This window comes from Talpa europaea (genome assembly GCF_964194135.1).
Source record: "Talpa europaea genome assembly, chromosome: 8".
NCBI lineage: Eukaryota > Metazoa > Chordata > Mammalia > Eulipotyphla > Talpidae > Talpa > Talpa europaea.
In genome coordinates, this window is record NC_140075.1 from 109,350,547 (window position 1) to 109,373,449 (window position 22,903).

General features: G+C 39.6%; 1 protein-coding gene across 14 annotated transcripts in view; it reads right to left on the reverse strand.

Annotated features, from left to right (window-relative positions):
• Positions 1 to 22,903, reverse strand: part of NRXN3 (neurexin 3) — a gene marked incomplete at both ends in the record, with an annotated part of 1,501,492 nt that overhangs the window by 957,282 nt on the left and 521,307 nt on the right. For 10 of the 14 annotated variants that reach the window (XM_084241405.1, XM_084241406.1, XM_084241401.1 and 7 more), the window contains 2 exons: positions 3,663 to 3,689; positions 9,552 to 9,755. In XM_084241405.1, coding sequence (XP_084097531.1) covers positions 3,663 to 3,689; positions 9,552 to 9,755 — 231 coding nt within the window. The remainder of the gene's footprint in view (positions 1 to 3,662; positions 3,690 to 9,551; positions 9,756 to 22,903) is intronic. The other 4 variants (XM_084241403.1, XM_084241402.1, XM_084241395.1 and 1 more) reach the window with 1 other exon arrangement.

Here is a 22,903-nt window from a genome sequence, read left to right on the forward strand (position 1 = left end):
AATGCCTATCATAGAAATTACAGGAAAAGACAAAATATCCAAAAGAGAGGGTAAGAAAAGCTGATTAGAAAATTATTTCTTCTTCTTGGAATCCTTCACACAGAGTAGAGCTGTGATCACTGCTAGAAGAACCAGCCAACAAGGCCAGAGGAAGGAGGCCGGGTCTCAAGATCACTGCCCTCTGGTATGGCCAGTCACTTTCTCTTTCTGTTAGAAGATCATCCTTCTTTATGTTCTTCTATCCATTACAAAGAATATCACACACACCCTGGAAAATTGTCATGTCCCAGAATAAACAATATTTTACAGCAGATGAGCAGGAAAAACAAGCAGAGAATGTCCTCTAGGATTTTACCTGGCTGATTTCAGACAGGCATCCTGAAAAAAAGAATTACTAGAGACGTTCATGAACTTATATCCAAACTTGATGGAAGCTTACTTTGCTATGTCCCTTCAAGGGAAAAAAGAAGCCATGTTTTGAAATTTGAGCAATTACATTCTCTGACTTCTATTAAAATGGTTGTCAGTCACAAGGCTGAGGGGCAAGAAGAAAAGCCCTCTCCTGCTCAAAATCAGGCTGCGAATCAATCTTGTTCCTTGTACTCTCACAGAGAAAAATTGAGTAAAAGGAAGGTTCTGCATGCCTAGTACAGAAATAACAAGATTTTTTTAAGAGGCTGAACTACGAACTCAACCATAGAGACCATATGGAGAGGACTTCAGAAGTTCTACTGACTTACATGGACCTGGTTTCCCTCCTACTGTTTGTCTTCTCAGACTTTTCCACCCAAGTGTCAGTAATAGCTTGGACAGAACAGAGAAGACAATCAGAATGAAATGTTTTTGAATCCTTGTCTTAATCTTAAAGATTATGCTTATTTGCATTCTTCTGAAAAATATATCACTTAGCTTTCAATTCAAGCTTTTACTCCAAATCAACAATTGAAACTGAGTTCCAGAAAATGTATCACATTCATTTTGTGACTCTTCATGAACCTGGACACACACCTGCTTACCTAGCATTAAAGTCTTAGATTAATTTAAAAGAACTTTCTATTCAACCGTGGACTACCAGTGTACACTATGTATTCTTTGTCCAAAAGCTGCCACTAAAATAACTTCCTATGATGATGAAGGTTCATCATGAGAATTCAAAATTGATTTCCAAAATCTAATCTTGGCTCTTTATGTAAATATTGCATTAAAACCAGGTGTACCTATCTATTCTGTGATCAATCCAGGAGCACATCTTTGCTAACAGAATTTCTCCCAATGCAGCTTTGTCTCTGAAAAGAAGGTTTTTTATAGGCTTTAGAAAACCTGCTGGCATCTGTGTTCTGGGGAAGAAATACTGTCTTTCAGGAGAAAGAATTCTGGTATGTGTCTTCTAATGACTATTCAAAGGTGGTAAGAGGAAATATATGGAAATAATTTGAATATATGGAATTAATTCCAGGATAAAGTATGAGTAGAATAGCCAAAGCAAGTCCTGATATCCCTCTCATAGAACTTTAGTTCTCTGTTCTCTAAACAAGTCCCTGAAGTCAGAAGATGCTAGATAAACTAACTCATAAAAGGCAAGGTATCAGATTGTACTAGATTCGATTTTGATGAGGCTTCATGCTTAGGGTCCATATTATTACCTTCTGGAAACTAATGCAAAAGGAAAGGAAAAAGCTTTCCATAGATATGCTATGAAATTTCTATTAAAAAAGCCAGGCACAAATGGTTACATATTATGTAATTCTACTTATAGGACATTTTCAGAGAAAAGCAAATGTATAGAGACAAAGAAGATCAGTACTTGTCTAAGGTTCCGGGGAGCAGCAGGGATTAACTGTAAATGGAAATAAGGGAACTCTGAGGGGGGAATTGAAGGTTCTAAAATGTAAATGTGGCAACATTTAGTTCTCTCTATAAATTTAATAAAACCAATGAATTGTAGACTTGCAATGGATGAATTTTGTGGTATAGAAATTATACCACAAGCTACCTAAATAAAGAGAAAACTATTGGCTTTGTAGAAAAAAGGATGTTTCAATTAGGCTTTTAATGATCTAAATTTCCTGAGAAATGTCTGGCTAATTAGAAATATTTAAACACAGCAATACAGGACATTGCTTAAATTAACTGAAAGTGACACCAAGACAAGCATAAAGCACTCCACTTTAGGAAGTAGTTATACAGTATTTTTTTACATTTCTTCCTTTTGTTGTTACTCATTTATATGGATATTTGCCCAAGAAAAGTGTATTTGGGCTTTTTTACTCTGTCATCCTGATTTTACATCTCTCCCAAAAGAAGGTAAATCAACCGGCTCCTGCAAAATGTTTAATATGATGGAAAAAACAAGTAAATAAATATACAATTTGCTTTATTTCCTTTTCTGACTTTGTTCCTACAGCCAGTCTCTTGCAAGGGGGGAAAAAATAACAACAATAAAATATGAGGACTGCGGGCTGGAAGCTCAGCAAATTCGGTTATGCCCTAGTTCACAGAAAGACTAAAATAGGTTTATATTTTCCAGCTTCCTTTACATTTAGGACAATCATATCTGACAAATAAAAATGGGCACAAGTGATGCATGTCACTTACAGACAAGGCAATAAGACATGCTGCCTAACCTCCGAGCTCCCTCTCTTACACACAGTCACAGCTGGAAGTCAAGAAGTCCAAAGTGGTGGGTAAGCACATGGAAGAATCTAGATGAATGCCTTCTTTGAAGAGAGATGACCAGGAGAACTGCCAAGTAGACACTGGACTTTGCCAAAACCAGAAATAAACCTTTCCTTTGTTGAGCCATTGAAATTTCCATGATAGCAATCCCCATAATTACCCTAATTATTTAATTATCTTAGTTAATAGAATATGCTTGCTATAGGACTCAAAGCCTATTTCTTCCTTTTATCAGCTAGGCCTTTTACTTTTCCATCAGACCATCCTGTCCCTTCCTATTTGCCTATCTCATTGACACCAGATAACAATATTTCTGAGCTAGAGGAAGAAATGCGCGAGTCGCACACAGTTTGCCCCTTATCAAGAACCTTCTTCAAGACCGGGAATATTTGATGGGGTAAGTTGAAGAGAAGGTTGAATTTCCTGAGAAGTGCCAGAATGTGTCTCATGTCTTTGGTTAAAATGTTGGATTGTCACCACAAGCATGCTGTGCCCACCTGCCTAAAAACCAAAACCAAAACCCAGAAACCTACAGAGACAAGGCCAGGGAAGAACTGTCAGAGCTGGCAGCCACCTTCTGGGTTATGAACTTTGCTTTTATTTTCTGAAGCTTTTCATAGTGGAGAAGTGCATTCCAGTTGTTCTAACACATTTTGCCCGTTTAGCTCCCCAAAACAACAAATTACCATTTCAACTCATTTTCAAGCCATTTCATTCTCCAGGTGGCCTTTCCTCCTCTGTATAGAGAATAAATGCCAGGAGAGGAGAGAGGATCTTCCCTGATTCAGTAACCACATCTGGGCCACACTCAGCCCTGTACCAACACCCCAGCCCAGCATCTGGCCAACCCCAACTCCCCCCCCATCTCCATAATCAAAAAATAAAATAATTCAAATAAAAAACAGCTCATAAAACAGTAAACAAAATAAAGTCAGTTTTTCTTTTCTTTTTTTTAAGAACAAAATGAAACTTGAGGGAAAACTTACTGGAGTTACAGTTTATCCTGATACAGTCTAGATGGGGAAAAATAAATGAAAGATGAAATTGCATCCTTCAAGGTAACAGCTGCAGACATCCAAAAACAATCAGTCCACCCTTCCGGGGACAGACACACGCAAGAAATGTGGCCATTTTATATATATACAGTATGCACAAGTTTAAGGGTGGGTGTATATGTACAGTATATTATTTAGTAAAGTTGGATACATATATATATACACACACACACATATATATACACATATGTATAGAGATATATACTGGTATACATATATATCCACAATAGACACCGAGTATGCTTTTTCCCCCAAAAAAAACCCTATTCATAAAGTATTTCAAACCTGGATTTTGAAAATATTAATTTTGTTAAACTTGGAAAATTAGGCAAAAAATCCCCCACCCAATGCAGGTTAGAGTTTGCTTCCCCTGAAAATTGATTTTCTTTAAATTTATCTTTCAAAGCACCAACACATTTTTTGTATTAGTATTCCAAAAATATATCACCAGTCTGACACATTGTATCATGTTTTTAAAAAATCTGTCCATGAAGTTTCTCAGTGCAGTATTTAACCCTTTCTCTTTTTCTAAAAACAAACCCCTTCCTCCCTCACCTGATGTCAGGCCCCAAACGCTATAGAAATTTGTGTAGGCAGATTTGCCATCACCCTCAGAGGTAAGGAAAGGGTTAACACCACCTGGTCATGTCCTGTCATAAAATGGCCACTTGCAAACAGCTAACCGCACAAACACCCATCCCAGATTTTAGAGAGGTGGGGTCAGATGTGGGGGGTAGGAGTTACAGACGCTGTCACAATCGGTTGGGTCTCTGCTGTTGTTTCAAAGGCCCCCAGACCAACCACTCACAAACCCATCTCTGTCTTCCGGCCGGAATGCTCAGGCGGAATCAAGTGCCTGCAACATTCAAGGAGAAGACGAGACAGGTAGGTGGGTAGGAGGTCTCCGGCACCTTTGACTTCCTCCCTATTTCACTTTGGGATTCTGCAGCCTGAGATGGGAACCTTCTTTGCTTTTATTTTTTTAAGTGAGAAGGCATCAGAAGAAAGGGAAACTCATCTTCTGGTCCTGGTAACCAGGCAAGGTATTCTGTGCCAGAGGTCAGTGTAACAGGTCTGTCATGAATTCCTGTTTGAAGTCAGGACACACAGCATACCAGGTGTTGAGAGGAGACAGTGAGTGTGAGGAGTGGGGCAGAAACAGCTGGAGAAATGTCTCCAGTTCACTGTTACGGAGCTGCCCAGTTGAACCTAAGGTCAGTTTACAACAATGGAAATTCCAAAAAGAATTTGCTGTCAGTCAGATATTAAAAGGTAGAGGCAAAATGGTAAAGAAAAGGAGGAACGTTAACAGAGAAAGATACAGCTCGAAACTGTTTTTCTTCTGCCTCAGGTTGACCCAACAGTCTTGGAGAGGACTTGGAGAGAATAATGCCACTATGTGAACTTCCCAGAGTAAGCAATTTTAAGCAAGTAAGTGAACAGGGAAACAGTGCAAACCACAGGGCAGAATGAAGCTGTGTGACATCAGAGAGGAGCAATTTATGACGCCCAGTCATTCTGAGGAAGGAGGAGGGAGCCTTATTTGTTCCCCAGAAGAACATCTCTTGAGAAAAATCTGGGTTTGGTTTCGTGCGGTTAGGTTTGTCATGTGTCGTCAACCGCAACAGAAAAGTGGGAGCAAACAGCCCTGGAGCAAGTGGTACGATCACCAGACAGAGGAGGCCAAGCCCCTGGTAGGACTGGGAAGGGCAGGGCAGGAGGGAGCAGGGTGGGGCCTCCACTAGGGGGCACACCTACCATCACCCGTAGCTGGAGAACACCCCTTCTTCAAGAGAGGGAACAGCCTGTAAGGGCCAGCTTCAGAGAGAGGGCACAAGAAAGAGAGGGCCTAAGTAACACGCCAAGAACAATAGGAGTGGTTCTCTTCCTTGGTTTCTGTGCTGCTGAGGCTCTTATTCTCCAAGGACCAGGGCTAGTGAGAGGTGTTGGTGGGCCTGTCCTTCTGGGTCCACCCAAATGGTTCCATGAACTGAGCGTGTCTTTAAGCCCAGGTGAGGACACAGCTTTCACGATAACAAACAAATGGTCGTTTTAAGTCAAGAAGTAAATATTTTGTACGGTTACCTGAAAAGGACTACGAGGAGAAAAATCTACCCCAGACTCTTGTTCACAGACTCTGAGAGGGTGTCTTGATATGAGGATGAATTTTCTAATGAAAAATGAATCAAGACAACTGGCTTTGAAGGGAATTTTCTTTGACTACTGTAACAGCCGAGGTTTTCTGCCTGAGCATTACCATAGTGTTTGAGAAGAGCTTTTGTGTATATGTGTTGCTCATTTTTTTAAAAAAATTACCTTCTCAATAAAATGAGAAGAATTTATTATTTCCCATATTGATGAAATTTAGGCTAAGCAGGGAAGAGATGGATGTTTCTAGGAGTTGTGTAGCTTCAGCTATGTATCTTGTAAATGATGTCGGTAAAGCCATGTTTCCAGAGAGAAATTACCTCCAGAATGGGAGTGCCATTAACTAAACTGCATGACACTCCCTCCGAGCTGCCACCATTGAAGAAGAGTCCCCAGCACTCTGCTGAGGATTGTAAAGGCCACACATGCATCAAGCTGTAACGATATCGACTGACTTCTGCTGTGTGGCTCAGTTCACACTGGGCACTAAGTAAAAAGGAGATTCCCTCTGTGCATGTTTAAAAGGTGACCGTTGTGAGAGCAGTTAGAAGTCATTAAGCCTGCCCCATCGCTGGGGCATAATATCGAGCTGTGGCCGGAACAGATCCGCCACGCTGATCTAGCAGTTTACAAGCTCGATTTCTAGTCCCAGCTCTGCCTGCTACCAACTACTTCTAAAAGCCTTGACAAGTCATTTATGTCTGTCTTTGTTTCACTTCTGTGAAAGTAAGCATAAATGTGCTCTTTTGATTGATCTCACAAAATTACTGTGAGATTAAAGTAAGATTATTTTTGTAACATGTTAAATATAATATAAAATATTATTAGATCTTATAATTTTAAGTGATCAAAATATGACTGATCAATAGCCAACCTCACAACTTTTAGAAATGTGTTGCATGTTTCAAGACATTACTCGTGACTGCCACCCTCATAGGGGTTGTCTTCATAGAACAAGCCTCTGGGAGAAGTCTAGTCTCCTGGACACTTAGTTGTATTCTATAGAAAAAAATATATATGAGGCTTTTATACCATGAACTTACATGTGTGATAAATTTGAAATAAATTGGAGTAGCATTTGTGACTTGGCTAGAAAATAGATGCAACTGAGCTGGAGTCTGGGGACAAAATGATCATTTGCAATTGTTGATAGTTCTCGGCGACTGAATTTGAATGCAAACTCTATGTGGAGGCTTTTCTTCTACGACCAGGAAAAGCAAAATATGAACTATGGCAAGAAGAAAGAAACTTATGAAGGGATATGTCCTGAGGAGGGATGGAAGGAGAAACTTCCAGCAGAGCCTTAATGTGAAGTTATGAAGTATTGTGTCTACACAAGCATAAGAAATTTAAGTTCAATTTTCTAGTTTTCTGTGTTAAGTTTGAAGGAAAATTAAATGAATTCAAACTAGTAACTGTGGTGCCTCCTACCTCCAGGGGGGAAAAAAGCCACTAATGCTTCTGGAGAAGAAGGGGGACTTCATTTTTATTTGCCTAAGATGTCTCAACTTGGGAGAATTTAGGCTTACAGGAATATACATGGGGTCTAGAACTAACTCTGTGTGTATCTGTGTGTGTGTGTAGAAAGAGAGAGAGAGAGAGAGAGAGAGGAAAATATCTGTCCATCTCTCTCCTCATCCCCTTTTATCTCACGCCACCTTCCATTTCTCTTTCTAGGATGTAAGATCTGTCACATCTGGCTTTCTAATCTTTACAAAAAAACATCCATAGAAGAAAAAAAAAAAACAATTGTTTTTTTTAAGATGGGGCACATTTCCTCAGAACCCCATGGGGCTGAATCAGTCTGATAGCTGTGGCTCTAAATTTGAAATAGATGCAGAGTTAAAAATCATCTTTTTCTTTTTCTATGACCTAGACAATAGCTTTGGGGTTTTCTGTTTTATTTTTAGGAATTTTTTTTCCGCTGTTTTTCAGAGAATTAAACAACCAACCACTGGTGATTGGTTTTAGGTAACTTGCCCTTTTGTTGGTTTGAGGTGGGAAGGGTGGTGTGGGGAGGGGAAGGCGAGAGGGACAGGGGTATGCCGGTCCCTGCAGGCTGCTCAGTACACTCTGTTCTCAAGGCTGTTTGCTATGCGGGCCGCAGGCTTTGGGCCTTTGAAGGGTTGAATACCATCTTTTGATTTACCATGGGTGATGGTGGGGAGAATTGGAAACTCAAGAACACAAAGATCCAGCAAAAGAGAACAACAAAACCCAAAATAACCAAATACACATGTACACAGAGAAAAGAAAAACCAAGAGACACACTGACAACAGAAATCAAATGAGGTTGGGCAAGTAAACGAGCATATTTTTTAAAAGCTGCATATTGGAAGAAAAGAAAAGATGTAACTAAACCAGTCACTGCTCAAAACAGTCCTCTGTGTCCTAGAGATTTTTAGGATGCAAATGTAGGCATTTCCCAAGTGCGGCTATTTGACCTGATCACAAATCATTCTGGTATGGATTCAAAGCCCTACCTTCCCCCACCAGGTCATCCAGGGTTTTATGCATCTCGTATATTTGTCCATCAAGTCTTCTTCATGCCTCTGACAAGCTATTCCACTGTGATTTTATATAGGGACTCTGCATCCAAACATTTCTACATACCTAAACAAACTCATAGGCTTCAAAAAAGTTTAACCTCAGCTATATCACTTATGCTGTCAACATAGGGCACTGACTTTCTACTGAGTAGAATCAGCAGAAATGGAGGGTTTTCTTCTTTTAATTCAAAAAATCAAGAGAGTCCTCATTAGCTGTAGACCACCAATTAGAATCCAGACAAGAGTGTCAGCAGCAGGAGAGAATGTGAGGCCATACAGAGGGGAATGTCTAAAGTATCTGTTATTTATAATTACAGTGAAAGAACAGGTTCTCTCCCAAGAAAGCTACAAATTTGAAATGGTCGTAACTTTTCAATATAAGGAAAAAATCGGGATATATTATGAGGAGGACAGAGTAACAGGTAACAGTAAGACATAACAATCTTCATAAGAAGTCTGCTGAATGATAGGAAGGAAGATGGAGACACCCATCAGGAGCCGTGTTTTCCTTTCACATGTCAGAAAACTAAACTTAGGATATATCTTCAGTGGGACAGTAGAAACAATCTGACTTATTTTCCTTACCAGGGAAAAGTATAAGGAGATGCCAGTGTCATCCAGGCCACCCAAAGTTCCCTTCTGAATAGCCACTGTGGGGCTAAAAACAATGATTCCTCATATCAGTCCCAAAGCTTGAGTGTCTCCAGCCCACCCTCCTACTTTGTCTCCCTACCCTACCCTGTCCCTGCCCGCAGCTTTGACTGTTTTGAGTGGTGACCAAGGAGTTGAACTTAATGGGAATGTGATTTATCAAAAGATGGACCAAAGTAGCATGTTTTACACAAAGCTAAACGGTTCCAAAATACCAAGAAAGGAAACTTAGAAAACAAATAATCTAGTAAATAAACCACCACTGTCAGAAACCAGAAATTGACATCAAAACCTCATGCAGAAACAAGGAGAAGGTGTTTGTTGCTGTCGGGTTTTATCCCTGGTCTATTAAACAAGAGGTGAGAAGCTGACTTTCCAGAAACAAACAAAGAATTCAATCAAACCAATGAAAATCAGAAAAGAAAGGGAAGACAAGCCCAAACAGAGTGGCAGAGGTTACTTCATACGATACCTAAGTTAACCATGAGCTTGACGCGACCCCCATCCAGCTCCAAGCGCAGGGTGTCGGCAGAGTCCCTGGAGGTAGTGGCCACCAACAGCCCGTAGGCTCGCTGGGACATGAAGCGGAAGGACACGTCCTCTGCTTCCGTGTGCATGACCATGGGCATGACGATCTTCATGTACATGCTGCCGTCATAGCTCAAGATGGACGCCTCTGCAAGAAGAGGAGAGGGGGTCGTTAGGATCAACAAATACTTATATTAGTATAAAATCACTACACAACATATGAAATATGTATCAACAAAGCCAGTGATACTCATAAGAGAGGCTGGGGCATGCAGGTGAGTTTACTAGATGGGGTAGAGTCTGAGCTGGTCTTGGTGGGTAGGTGGGGTTTGAATGAAGACGTGCTGGCATCAGATGTGGCAGGTAGATAAAATAGCTTCTCTATACACACAGAAGAAAGATGGGTGATGTTCATACAATAACAAACTATTCCACTTAACAGAAGCATGCTTTGAGAAGTAGTTGAATAAGGATAGTTTGAGCCTGGAATACAGTCTGCACTTTGGGAGGTGGTGGGAAGTAACCAAGTGTTTTTTGATCACTTGGTACTATGATGCACTCTCTTGTGTAACTGTGTACCTTGTACTCTTCTACGTGTTCAAGACAGAAGAGTGAACAAAAGAGATAAGCATTTTCTGCCCTCATGTCTAAAAGGAATTGGAACAGGGAGAGACCAGGCGGAACACGTAGAAGGTTTTCAAAATACATCACCTGTGCAATCATCATACATAATATTCTACAGGTCCATGAAAAACAATATAAATACACTTGCTGATTCTTGGGAAGCAATCACCACCCAGGTAATACACAGGACATGTTAACAGGCATACATGACAACTTGCAAACTCTAAAAGAATCACAGACAGAGGTGTGACAGCTGCAGATACCATCCCAATAAAAGGCATATTACAAAGATATGTTCTCAGATAGGAAGCATAATCTAAATTCAACTCATGCTCCAGATGTGAAAGAAACTATTTTACCTCCTGGAAGAACAGAATCAAAGGATCCATAATGATAGCAAAAATTTATTGAGCACTTTTACTTGTGTGGTGCTTTCCAGGACGTTACATGCACTAAGAATATAGTTGATACTTATAAGAACACCAGGAGGAAGACAATATTATTATTATTATTTATAGAGAGAGGGTCACATGGCTAATAAATAGCAGAGCTGGGAACTGGATGCAGGCAATCTGATTCTCACCAAATTATCAGAGAACTATGCCAGGAGCACATGAATGCTTTTAAGAACCCAATGAAAATATACAGTGTTTCATGGTAACATTGTGGTCTTATGTATATGTGTGTTTGCTTGTGTGTATAAACACAGATAATATATGTATTTCTACATATTGTTGTAGACACATAATGCTGCATGTTTGTTATTTATGAACATCATTAATTATTACTATGTACCCATACACACCACATACACACTTTCCTTTTTAAGACATGCAAGGGTTTTTGGTGAACCATGTTATGGTTGTTGATGCATTCAACTTGAATATATTACAGATTTAGTAGCCACTTATATGCCGCTGGACATGCATAGGGCCAGAATATATTCTATATGACCCATCTTTATGTCAATATTGTTAGATTCAGAGGCTATCAGATGAGTATGTAGTTAACAGTTAATGGTACAGAATAATGTATCTCAATGACTACCTCTCTCTGTGTCTCTGGAGTGTTCTCTATTATTAACCTAATTTTTTAAGGGAAGGGTGATGAAGCAGAAAATTTAATATAAGGATCAGCAGAAACAAAATCTGTTCCAGGATTCCTATTAGTTTGCTGAAAAGATTTTAAATGCAGGGAGTACTGTGAATAGAATACTCACTCCAGGGGGAAAGTGTGTCTAAACAAGAGAAGGTCTGACCTAATATCCATTAGATTATTGAGTGCTGAGATTTCATATCACAGATGTCCACATAGTGGAACTTACATAGCCCTCTTCTTTGATTGCTCTTTGCATCATTTACTCCCTCCTCTTGTCCAAGTGACCTTCTTCTAGAATAATATTTTAATTACTTTAACAATTCTTAACTATATATGTTGAATTACCATAGGTTGAATTCTATTCTTAGTGATTAATCTCAGGCTTATAATATTCACCATAATTCATCAGAATCTACTTTGTATTTATCTCAGGAGGAGACAACAAACTTTACTCTTTAATCTCTGTGTCTCCTCATTTTTGTGCTATCATTGTTTTTCACATTGTGTCTCTGTTATAGGCCCACCAATACATTGTAATTACTGCTTTATAAAAACATGCCTTTTAAAGAAGTCAATAGAAGAAAGGAGCACTTATATACCTTTATGGAGTTTATTTTATTTAAGCTTATTATTTACCATCTCTGTCTCTGTGCATTTCTTCTTGCAGATTCAAGATACCATCTGCTGTCATTTGCTTTCACCAGTGTAGCTTCATTCAATCATGTTTTATTGTCAAAGAGATTGCAATTCTATATGTTAGAGGCCCAACAATACAACTTTATAGATATTGTTTTATGCAATTTGCTTTTAAAATGTTACAAGGAGAAAAAAGAAGAACTATGTAATTATGCTGTCTTTTAGCATTGCCTACATAATTACCTCTGTAGATAATTACATGTAGATTGAAATCACTGCCTGGTATCCCTTCCTTGCAGCCTAAAGAATATCTTTTAGTGGTTCTTCTAAGGCAATGAATTCTGTGTTTTTTGTTTATTTGAAAATGTCTTCATATCGTCTTCATTTTTGAAAGATAGCTTGGGTACAGGACTACTGGTTGATAAATTTCTTTCAGCGCCTTGAATACTCTCTCAATCTTTGGTCACTGTTGTTCCTGAAGAGACATCAGCAGTCCATCTAACAGTGTTGTCCTTGGACCTGATGAGTCATTTATCTTGCTGCTTTCAAGATTTCCTCTTTGTCTTTGGCTCTCACTAGTTTTATTAGAATGAATTTGGGCGTGAATCTCTCTGCATTCATCCTGCTTAGAGTTTGTTGAGCTTCTTTGATGTGTAGATAAGTATTTTTCATCCAAGCTAGGAAATATTCAGGTGTTCTTTCAACATTTTTCTGTCCTTTTCTCTCTCCTTTCTTCCCAGTGCTCCTATCTTACTACATCGGTATATTAAATGATGTCCCACATTTCTCTGTTCATTTACCTTCAACAGTTTTTTTCTTCTATTCAGATTGTAGAATCTCTATTGATCTGCCCAGTCACTGGTTCTTTCTTCTGCCAACTCAAATCTATTGTTAAATCCATCTAGTAAGTATTTTTTTTAATTTCTTAGATTATGGTATTCAACTCCAAAACTGCATACACATAATGTATCTCATACATATATGTAAAATTTTGCAGTTGGAAAGTAAAAACAAAAAAATAAATTTATATATAATTTTAATCTCTGTATTAATCTTCTCTATTTAATGAGTAGTTATTTCAATTTTTCCTTAATTATTTATGCATGATTTCCCATAATTCTTTGAACATATTTATAATAGCTTCCATGTAGCCTTGGTCTGTGGCATCCAGCATATGGGCCCCCCCAGAGGCAGTTTCTATTGCCTGGATTTACTCCTGGGCTTGGGTTATACTTTTCTTTTGCATGTTTCACAATTTTTTGGTTGAAAACTGGACATTTTCCACAACAGATTGTAGCAAATCTGGATATTACTCACATCACCACCACCCCCACCCCCAACCCCCACCAGTGCTATTCTTATAGCTTGCTTTAATCTCTGGGGATTGGACCACCAGTAATTCATACCAGTCACACAGGTGCTGTGAGCCTATGTGACTGACCCCTGAATGAGATCCCTGGAGGACAGGCCCAGGAGACCATCTTGGTGGCCACACTCTGCTGTGTTGGCACACATCCTCACTGGAGAGACTGCATCTGATCTGCTCACCTGGGACAAAACTCTATGTTTGAATAAACTATCTAGACAAATTATACAGCACAGCTCATTTATTTGTTTGTTTAAAGGATAATTCCATGACACATTTTCCTAGTCGTGAGAAGGTTCTGATGACCCTTCTCCAGTATTTTTTTTGTTTTTAGCTTTTAGCCTGACTTCTTAGGTATTGCCTCTGTGTCAGTATAAGCCACTTGTTGGTCAAATATTACACTTACGTTCCCCTCGTCAGTCAATTTTCACACGTTATCTGTTGGAAGTGCATGACTTGGAGATACCTTCACAGTTCAGGGGCTGAGGTCCTGCTTTATGTTTAGTCAGGGACCTGTACCTGGGAGTTGCTCCTGAGCAGTGCAGCCTTGGGAATATGCTCAGCTTCCCAGAAGACAAGGATAGACATGATTTTGATTCTAAACCTGGTTTCCTCAGAGTGTACCCTGGATTGTTGTATTTATTGTTCAGTCAGTATTGAAGGGTTGTGCTTCAGGCTTTTGAGTCAATAAATGAACCAACAATTATTTACAAGTTGAACAAAAATTAGTCAGAAATGAGAAACTCTGATTTAAAGAAACTTGGTGAAAACAGTGATAATATTTAATTACACAACAAGCACATGATGTGACTGACCCCTGGTGATTGTGTACATTTTGACTCTAGAACAATGTATATATATACCTGGCTGGTAGAGATTTCCAGAACCACCCTCCATCTGGATAATTCTCTGGCAGGACTCACAAGACCTAGAAGCTGTTATAGTTATGGTTATGGGCTATTACAACAAAAGGTTCAGAGTAAAATCAGGAAAGGGACAAAGCATGTGGGGTGAAGTCTGCAGGAAACCAGGCACAAGCTTCCAGAGTTCTCTCCCAGGAGAGCTAGATAAAGTAGTCTTTCCAGTGAGGATGTGAGAAAACAGCAGAATTTGGCCAACCAAAAAAGCTCTCCTGAACCTGGCCTCCAGGGATCTTGTTCAGGGGTCAGTCACATAGGCTCACAGCACCCATGTGACTGATACGAATCACTGATGGTCCAGTCCCCCAGAGGGTAAAGAGGTGTTGCTTGTTTGAAAAGTATATTGTTTGAATAAACTGTCTAGACAAACTATACAGTGTAGCTCGAGAACTTTAGCTTGTCAAATACTCGTATCAGTCAGCATTTTCCAGGAACTCAAGTCCCAGGAGCTGGTGAAGGGGCAGGCAAAAAAATAAGGCCCTTTGTGAGAATATGTGGAGATTGAGCAACCCAGATCTTTCCAATTAACTCTCCCTTTTCTACACAACACATAATAAAAATAATAAAAGAACAATAAAAATTTAGAGATGTAGGGGAAAATGGGAGAGATAACATTCTAGCTTTTCTTAGGCGACTGGTAGCTTTCTTGAGCTAAATTTGAAGTATAGAATTCAAAATAATGACCACTATCTTTTCATGTTATTCATAATAACTTCAGTAAATTTTAGTGAGTTCTCAAATTTCTATTTGAAATTTGAGGGTTTCGTTTTCTTTTGCTAACATCCTGTAAAATTAACTGTCATTAAAAGAACACCTGTAGGTTTCCCCCATTGTTTTAAGCATTTCTATGTGTTTGTCATTCTACCTGTATCTGTGCTGAGAAAAATATATGGAAATAGGCATTCCTCTGGTGGCGCAGGCAGTTGAGCACAGTGCTGTGAAGCTGTCCACAGCCTCTGCAGTGGGAGTTCAGTCCCTGGCTAGGGAGTTACCCACATGGCGCAGCAGACCTCTCCTGTCTCGCCTGCTGCTCCTCCCCTCAGCAGTGTTTATCAGTCAGTCTGCCTGTTCTGTTCCCCACTCTGTCTTTGGTGAATCCTCTCATCCCCCCGTACTTCTGGCCTGTACTTCTGTTCTTGTATGCATAAATAAATAAATCTTAAAAAATTAAAAATAAAAAATATTAGAAAATCTTATCTTTAGTGACAGGGTAGAACTTGAGGTGATTATGATAAGCAAAATAAGACAGAAAGTGAAAGACAATTACCAGATGGTTTCTCTTATACATGGAATATAAATAACCCCCCCCCCCAAATTGAACTAACAAGGGACAACAAAAATAACTCCTAGATTCTGTGAAAAACAGAATGTTTACCAGAGGGGAAGTGGAAAGTGGGTGGGTAGGAAGAAAAGAAGGTTTCAACCTGAGAGTAAGGATGGCACCCAGTCTATTTCCCTGTACAAAATATTAGGATAATTCTCATATTTTTGTCAACTGCACAGAATTATACCTGAGGAGCACAGGCAGAGCCAGCAGCCTCATCATGCTTGGCCATTCTTCTTGACTGATTTCATAAATATTTGTCTTGCTCCCACTTTTTGAGATTTATGACACTCAGCCATCCACATTTCCTTATATGGAGTAAATGATTATTTGACTGGTGTTTTTTGTTTATTTAATTTGAAAGAGGGAGTTTCTGGCTAGAAATTTTCCCCATCATCTTCCCGCTGCTTTTCATCATGAAATGAGTATATCTAACCCCAAAGAAACAGGGAATTATCAAAACTAAAGTCATAGACACAACACAACTGATAATATCCCCAACAAATGCAGGGAGCCCCCGCACAGAGAGGGAGCATTGTGAGCAAATAGCTTTGTGCTTTGCTGTTCTCACTTCGCACTTAGCATATGATGTTGACTCTGCACTTGACTTCCAACAGCCATGGCCATGGCCCATGGAAACAAGACACTCTTATGACCAACTTTGTAAACAAAATACCACTAAATAATCACTTCCTCACTCTCTCTCTCTCTCTCTCTCTCTCTCTCTCTCTGTACAACCCTCTTGTTGTCTCATACAGCAATAGTTTCACATACTCCTTAAGTGTGTTTTATTCTGACAAAGCTTCCAAAATGCACAGATTGCTTCCTCTCCACCCAAACCAGGCTGATCTTAAGCCGCGCACAAATCTACGCAGGAATGCCTGCCAGGCTCTAAATCTGTATTTTGTAGCAGCAGGAACAACATAAATCTCTAACTCCAAGCAGACCCAACAGTAGCCAATTCCAGGGAATCAACAAAATGGATATCCTCCCTCTGGTGGACAAAGCTGAAAAGAACTATTTTTTCATATTCTCAACATAATACTGACATTACCTACAGTGATAAAGGCTTCTCTTTTCCAAACAACTGGGGTACTCTAATGTTATGCCTAAAATTTTGATTAACATTTCTCACTTTAAGAAAAGCAGATACGTGCTTTGACATCATTTTTGGTATTAAAAAATAATGAAAGAAACATGAAACGAGGGAAACAAAAATTCTGTGGTTTATAAAAATATAATTAAAATAAAAAGTTTATTAGACCAAAGAATTCATGTGGCTCGCCCTTAAATGCAAATTTTCCTATTGAATTCAAAATGTCACTTAATTTATAAAAGTTAAATGTGACTTAATTTATAAAAGTTAAATACAACACAGTTATTCAGAAAAACCTACCCATTACTGCAAATATTGCAATTATATTCACAAATAGATTCAGTGATTGATATCTAATCCCTAGTAGACACTGTGCTAAGGTGCTAAGGAAGGGGGGTGCATAAATGACATGTCTTGTTCTTCAAGTTTGGAATAGACATACAAATAGGTAAATTTTTATACCAAAGAATGAATAAAGTGTTGTGGGAATAAAGTGTTGTATATACCTTTGCCTAGATTGTTGGAGCAAGGAGTGGGTAACTATGTTTAAAGGGTAAGAGAGGTCCTCCCTGGTAGCACAAGGAGTTAGAATACAACGTGTGAAGCTGTCTGCAGCCTCCGTAGCACGAGTTTGATCCCCAGCTGACCAGGAGCAACCCACATGGTGCAGCAGACCTTTCCTGGCTCGCCCGCTGCTCCCCGCAGCAGTGTGCTTTGTTCAGTCTGCCTGTTCTGTTCCCTGTTCTGTCTCTGGTGAATCCCCTCACCCCCTGCACCTCTGGCCTGTATGCAAAATAAATGAATCTTTTTTAAAAAAGTAAAAAAAGAATAAGACAGTGAACCACAAAGAGGAGTGGATGGTCTTCCAGAAGTGTGATCTGCATGTGTGTGCAGGAACAAAGTTGACTAGAGCATTACATGAAGTCATATATTAAACACGGTGCCTGACAGATCATCAAAAAGGGCAGGAGGGGGCCTCCCCGGTGGCGCAGCGGTTGAACGTTGGTTTCTGAAGCTGCCCGCAGCCTCTGCAGCACGGGTTCAATCCCCAGCCACAGGGCGAGGGTCCCACATGGCACACAAACCTCTCCTGCCGCCCACTGCTCCCCTCAGCAGTATACTTCATCACTCTGCCTGCTCTGCTCTACACTCTGATTCTGGTGAATTATCTCACCCTCCCACATTTCTGACTGTAACCAGTGCTTATATAAATAAATAAAATAAATCTTTAAAAAAAAATCATTTAAAAAAAAAAAATGCCGGGCCTCTCTGGTGGCGCAGTGGTTGAGCACTGGGTTGCGAAGCTGCCCGTAGCCTCTGCAGCCCTGGTTCGATCCCCGGCTGCTCCCTGGCCACTGGCGGAGGGTCCCACATGGCGCGCAGACCTCTCCTGCCGCCCACTGCTCCCCTCAGCAGTGTACTTCAGTCCTTCTGCCTGCTCTGCTCCCCGCTCTGGCTCTCGTGAATTCTCTCAACCTCCCATGCTTCTGACTGTACCTAGTGCTTGTATAAATAAATAAATAAACAAACAAACAGATAAATAAATAAATAAATCTTTAAAAAAAAAAAAGGTCAGGAGGAGCTCATAAGGTTTCTCATCTGTGACAACACTAACATTTTGAACCAGAAAACTGTTGTGAAGCTGAATCCCTGGCCTCCACTTACTAGTTGCCACGAGCACTCCTTTTGGTCATGAAGACTGAAGAATTCTCCAGAAACCATCAAATGCTTCCCGGGGAAATAAGTGATCCCCAATGGAGAACCACTATGGTGGCTCCATATGGGTTAGAGCATATGGATTGGAGCAGTAAAAGTTAAGACGGGGCAGGGGACCCATAAAGGGCTCATTACAAAAGACCTAATAAAAGAAAAGTTAAGGTGTTAGTAGATACAGAGGGTTTTTTCCCCAGGGAGGGACATGATCAGATTTGCTTTTCAGACTAATTGTTGGTATAAGGAAGATGGAGACCAGATGCAATCTTATCCAGTTCTCTTTTAGATATGACTGCCATTGCTTTATTTTGCAAACATGCTATAAAATTTCAAAAAAAAAAAAAAAACAGTATTTGTAAATGACAGTGGTATGTTCCTGATAATAGCTCCAATTCTTGAGTCAATTCAAGAAAGCTCTATCGTGCAGAGCTGTAATTATACAAGTAGATCTGCCTCCCTTTCAAAATGGCTCAGTCTGCTGTATTATAATTGTGTAAGCTTGGAGTTAGATGATTTGGGTGGAACCCCAGGTTTTCCAGTTATTTAAACTTTGAAGTATTTGGGGACTTCAGGTGCCCTATCCATAATGTTCAATAACGACACTGAATCAGTTATGATACTAATAAGAAACAGATGGCCTGTTCAGATTTTGCCCTCTGAGGAAGGTTTAATAAAGATAATATTTACAAAGATCTAGGTTGGGGATATTGAACCCTGCAGGAGTAACGCAACTCCCATTACTACTTCTAGGCCTGAAGGAGCAAAGGGAAGGTCAATTACCAGAACTCTGAGGTCTGAAGGATGGAAGGAGGGGGAGAGAGCTGCAGAGAGAAGGAGGAGTATCTCACAATAATTTTAACCTCAGGTCAAGGGATACATTCAGTTGGCAGTCATTTCACAGGGGGAGAGCCAAGACATGCAAATCCAGACCTAATTTCCATCCTTCCTTCTCATTTCTCTTTTTAAAAAAGATTTATTTATTTATACTTACAGGAATTGGGGAACAGGTCAGAGATGCAAGGGGTGAGAGGATCCACCAGAGACAGAGCGGGGAACAGAACAGGCAGAAGGACTGAAAGCACTACTGAGGGGAGCAGAGGGCAAGTCAGGAGAGGTCTGCTGCACCGTGTGGGTAGCTCCCTGGCTGGGGATGGAACTTGTGCTGCAGTGGCTACAGATAGCTTCATAGGTTTCGTCTTAACCCCTTGCACCACCAGGGAGGCCCTTTCTTCTCATCTCTTTTGGGTACTTCCCTTTGGTCAAACCCAACTGGAGTACAGGGGCCAAGGGAGCTTATTAATGCAACCATAATTATTATGGGTTTATTAATAATCTTTCTTAATTTTATTTATTTTTGCTTGCTTTTCTGCTTCTAAAATCAGGTTGCACAAAATCAGTCATATTTTTTTTAAATAAAAGCCTCAACACACACACACAAACACACACATACACAAAAACACACACATTCACACACAGTGTTTAATGCTCTATTAAAGCAACTGATTCATTTGGTTCACATTTATATGTGTGCTGTATATTCACGTATATATGATATGTTACACATCATATAATATATACGGTACATTGTGAATACAACATATTAGCTGTTTCCAGCACCACATAAGCAGAGTTAGCTATGGTCGGGAATACAAAAGAATGTGACAGAGCATCCAATGCAAATAGGGTGTGATTGAAAAGCTATCTTGCCTAGCAGATGTGACTAAGAACAAAAACTGAATAGAGGAAACTCTTAACAGCTCTACATCTGTGCACAGAATTTAGAGTCACCAGATTAATAAATTGCCCTGAAATCAAACCCCGTACAGTTTGCAACTCATAAAATATTAACATGAATGCTGGATCATATGTAACATCTCAGACTGTCAAGATAACCTGAGTTCATCAACTGCCTGGCCAAAGATTCCTAATTCTCATATCTTCTATCAATACTATTTTATAAATTCTTTATCTAGAAGAGTCAGATATTGGACAATTTCATCAAGGTACAAGCAACAGCCCTGGGGTGCCTGATTATGTCTCAATTCCTTTGTTACAAAGATGTGGGGCATGCTAGGGCTACAAATGCCCAAAATAAGAAGATCCTGGGGTGGATATTAAGCAAATCTCCAAGTTGTGCTTAGTTAGCCACATACCAAAAATTAAAAAAAAAAAATAATAAAGTTGTAAGAATCTGGCAGATGACCAGGCTACAACATACAGAGCTGCTACTGCAGCCACAACTGAGAACACAGCTACAATTAAGTCATAAACACTTCTTTGTCAGGGCCCCATTCCCCTGCAAACAGAAAGTTGGTTTATAGTGTTGGCAAAGAGTATTGTAAATTATATTACCAGTCCACAGCTGATGAGTTTGTAAGTCTACTGGGAACAAGTTATCTGGCTCTGTTACCATACTCAGCTTGCCAAAATTGCATGTCAGGCACATCAGTCTGAGAGATCACTACAACTAAGAAATAAGTGTGCCAAGAATAGTACCAGAGCAGAAGAAGGAAGGTACAGACATGATAATGACATTAATTTGTCCCTGAAGTTTTTCCTGGAGCTTCTTTATGACTCAGCAACACTGTTCACAGTCCCTGAGTCAACACTTAATTATATTGTAAACTCCTTGACAATCAAGAGTGTATCTGCAGAATGGGTGAACAATTTCTGTAAAAGTAAAAATCATCTTACCCGACTATGCTCCATGGTTTTCCTTTGTTATTTATTTCTCTAATGAACAGAAAGGGTCACTGTATACAATCACCTCGTATGTGTTTGTTCTCCCTCCCTTAATTTATCTCTTTATTTTCCTGTTATAGTTGAGTTAGTGTCCAAATCAGGCTATTCTCACCTTCAAGTCAAGTCCCTTCCTTGGCACCAAAGTACCTATGACAAGAAACCTTGAAGATATTGTGGCTTCAGTCTCAGACCACTGAAATAAAGCCAACATTGCAATAAAGCAAGTCACACATATTATTTGCTTCCCAGTGCATACAAAAGTCATGTTTGCACAATACAGTGGACTACTAAGGGTGATACTACAAGAAAGCAAAAAATATTTTGTTGCTGAAAAGTGCTAACCCTCATTTAAGTCTTCAGCAAGTCATAATCTCTTTTGCTGGTGGAGGGTCTTGCCTTCATGAAGGTGATTGACTGACTAAGGTGGTGGTTGCTAAAGGCTGGAGTGCTTTCAAAATTTCCTAATGTAATAAAAAAATGATGTCTGTGCATCAGTGGACTCTGTTTTACGAAGGATTTCTCTGTAAGATGTTTGATAGTATGTTTGATACTGTTTGATAGTATTTTACCCACACAAGAAATTCTTTCAAAATTGGAGTCAATCCTCTCAAACTCTGTCATTGCTTTATTAATTAAGTTCATGTAATATTCTATGGCATTTACTGTCATTTCAATAGTGTTACAGCATCTTCACCAGAAGTAGTTTCCATCACAAGAAGCCACTTATTTTGCTCATCCATAAGAAGCAATTCCTCACCTGTTAATATTTCATCCTGAGATTGCAGCAATTCAGTCATACATTCAAGCTCTATTTCCAATAATAATTTTCTTGCTATTCTTACTGCATCTTCAGTTACTTTCTTCACAGAAGGCTTGAACCCCTCAAAATCATGCATGAGGGCTGGGATCAACTTCTAACAAACTCCATGAATGTTAATATTCTGACTCCTTCCATGAACCATGTATGTTTTTGATGACTTCTAGAATAGCAAATACTTTCCAGAGGGGTTTCCAATGGCTTTTCCCACTTCTACCAGAAGAGTCACCATCTATGGCAGCTATTAACCTATCATATGTAATTCTTAAATAATAATACTTGAAAGTCAAAATGACTCCTTGATCCATGGACAGCAGGGGGATACTGTGTTAGCAATCATGAAGACAACATTTATCTTCTTGTACGTTGACAACAGAGGTCTTGGGTGATCAGACACATTATCTGTGAACAGTAATATGTTGAAAGGAATCTTTTTTTCTGAGCAGTCTTAAAAATGGGCTTAACATATCTAATAAACCATGTTGTAAACAGATGGATTATCATCCAGGCTTTGTTCTATTTAAAAAGCACAGAAAGAACAGACTTAGCATTATTCTTAATGGTTTTTGGAATGGTAACTGAACATGGGCTTCAACTTAAAGTTTCCAGTTGCAGTAGCCCCTTGTGAGAGTCAGTCTGTCCATAGCAGCTTTAAAGTTAGGATTTGACTTGTCCTCTCCAGTTATGAACATTGTGTCGTTTATATTGAAAACCTGTTGTTCAGTGTAGGTCCCTTCATAAGTGACCTTAGCTAGATCTTTCAGGCAACTAGCTACAGGTTTACGCCAACACTTCCTCTTTACCTTGCACTTTTTAAAAAAAGATTTATTGATTTATTTATGCAAGAACTGGGGTACAGGCCAGATGCGCGGGAGGGCAAGAAGATTCACCAGAGACAGAGTGGGAAACAGAACAGGCAGACTGACAAAATACACTACTGAGGGGAGCAGTGGGTGAGAC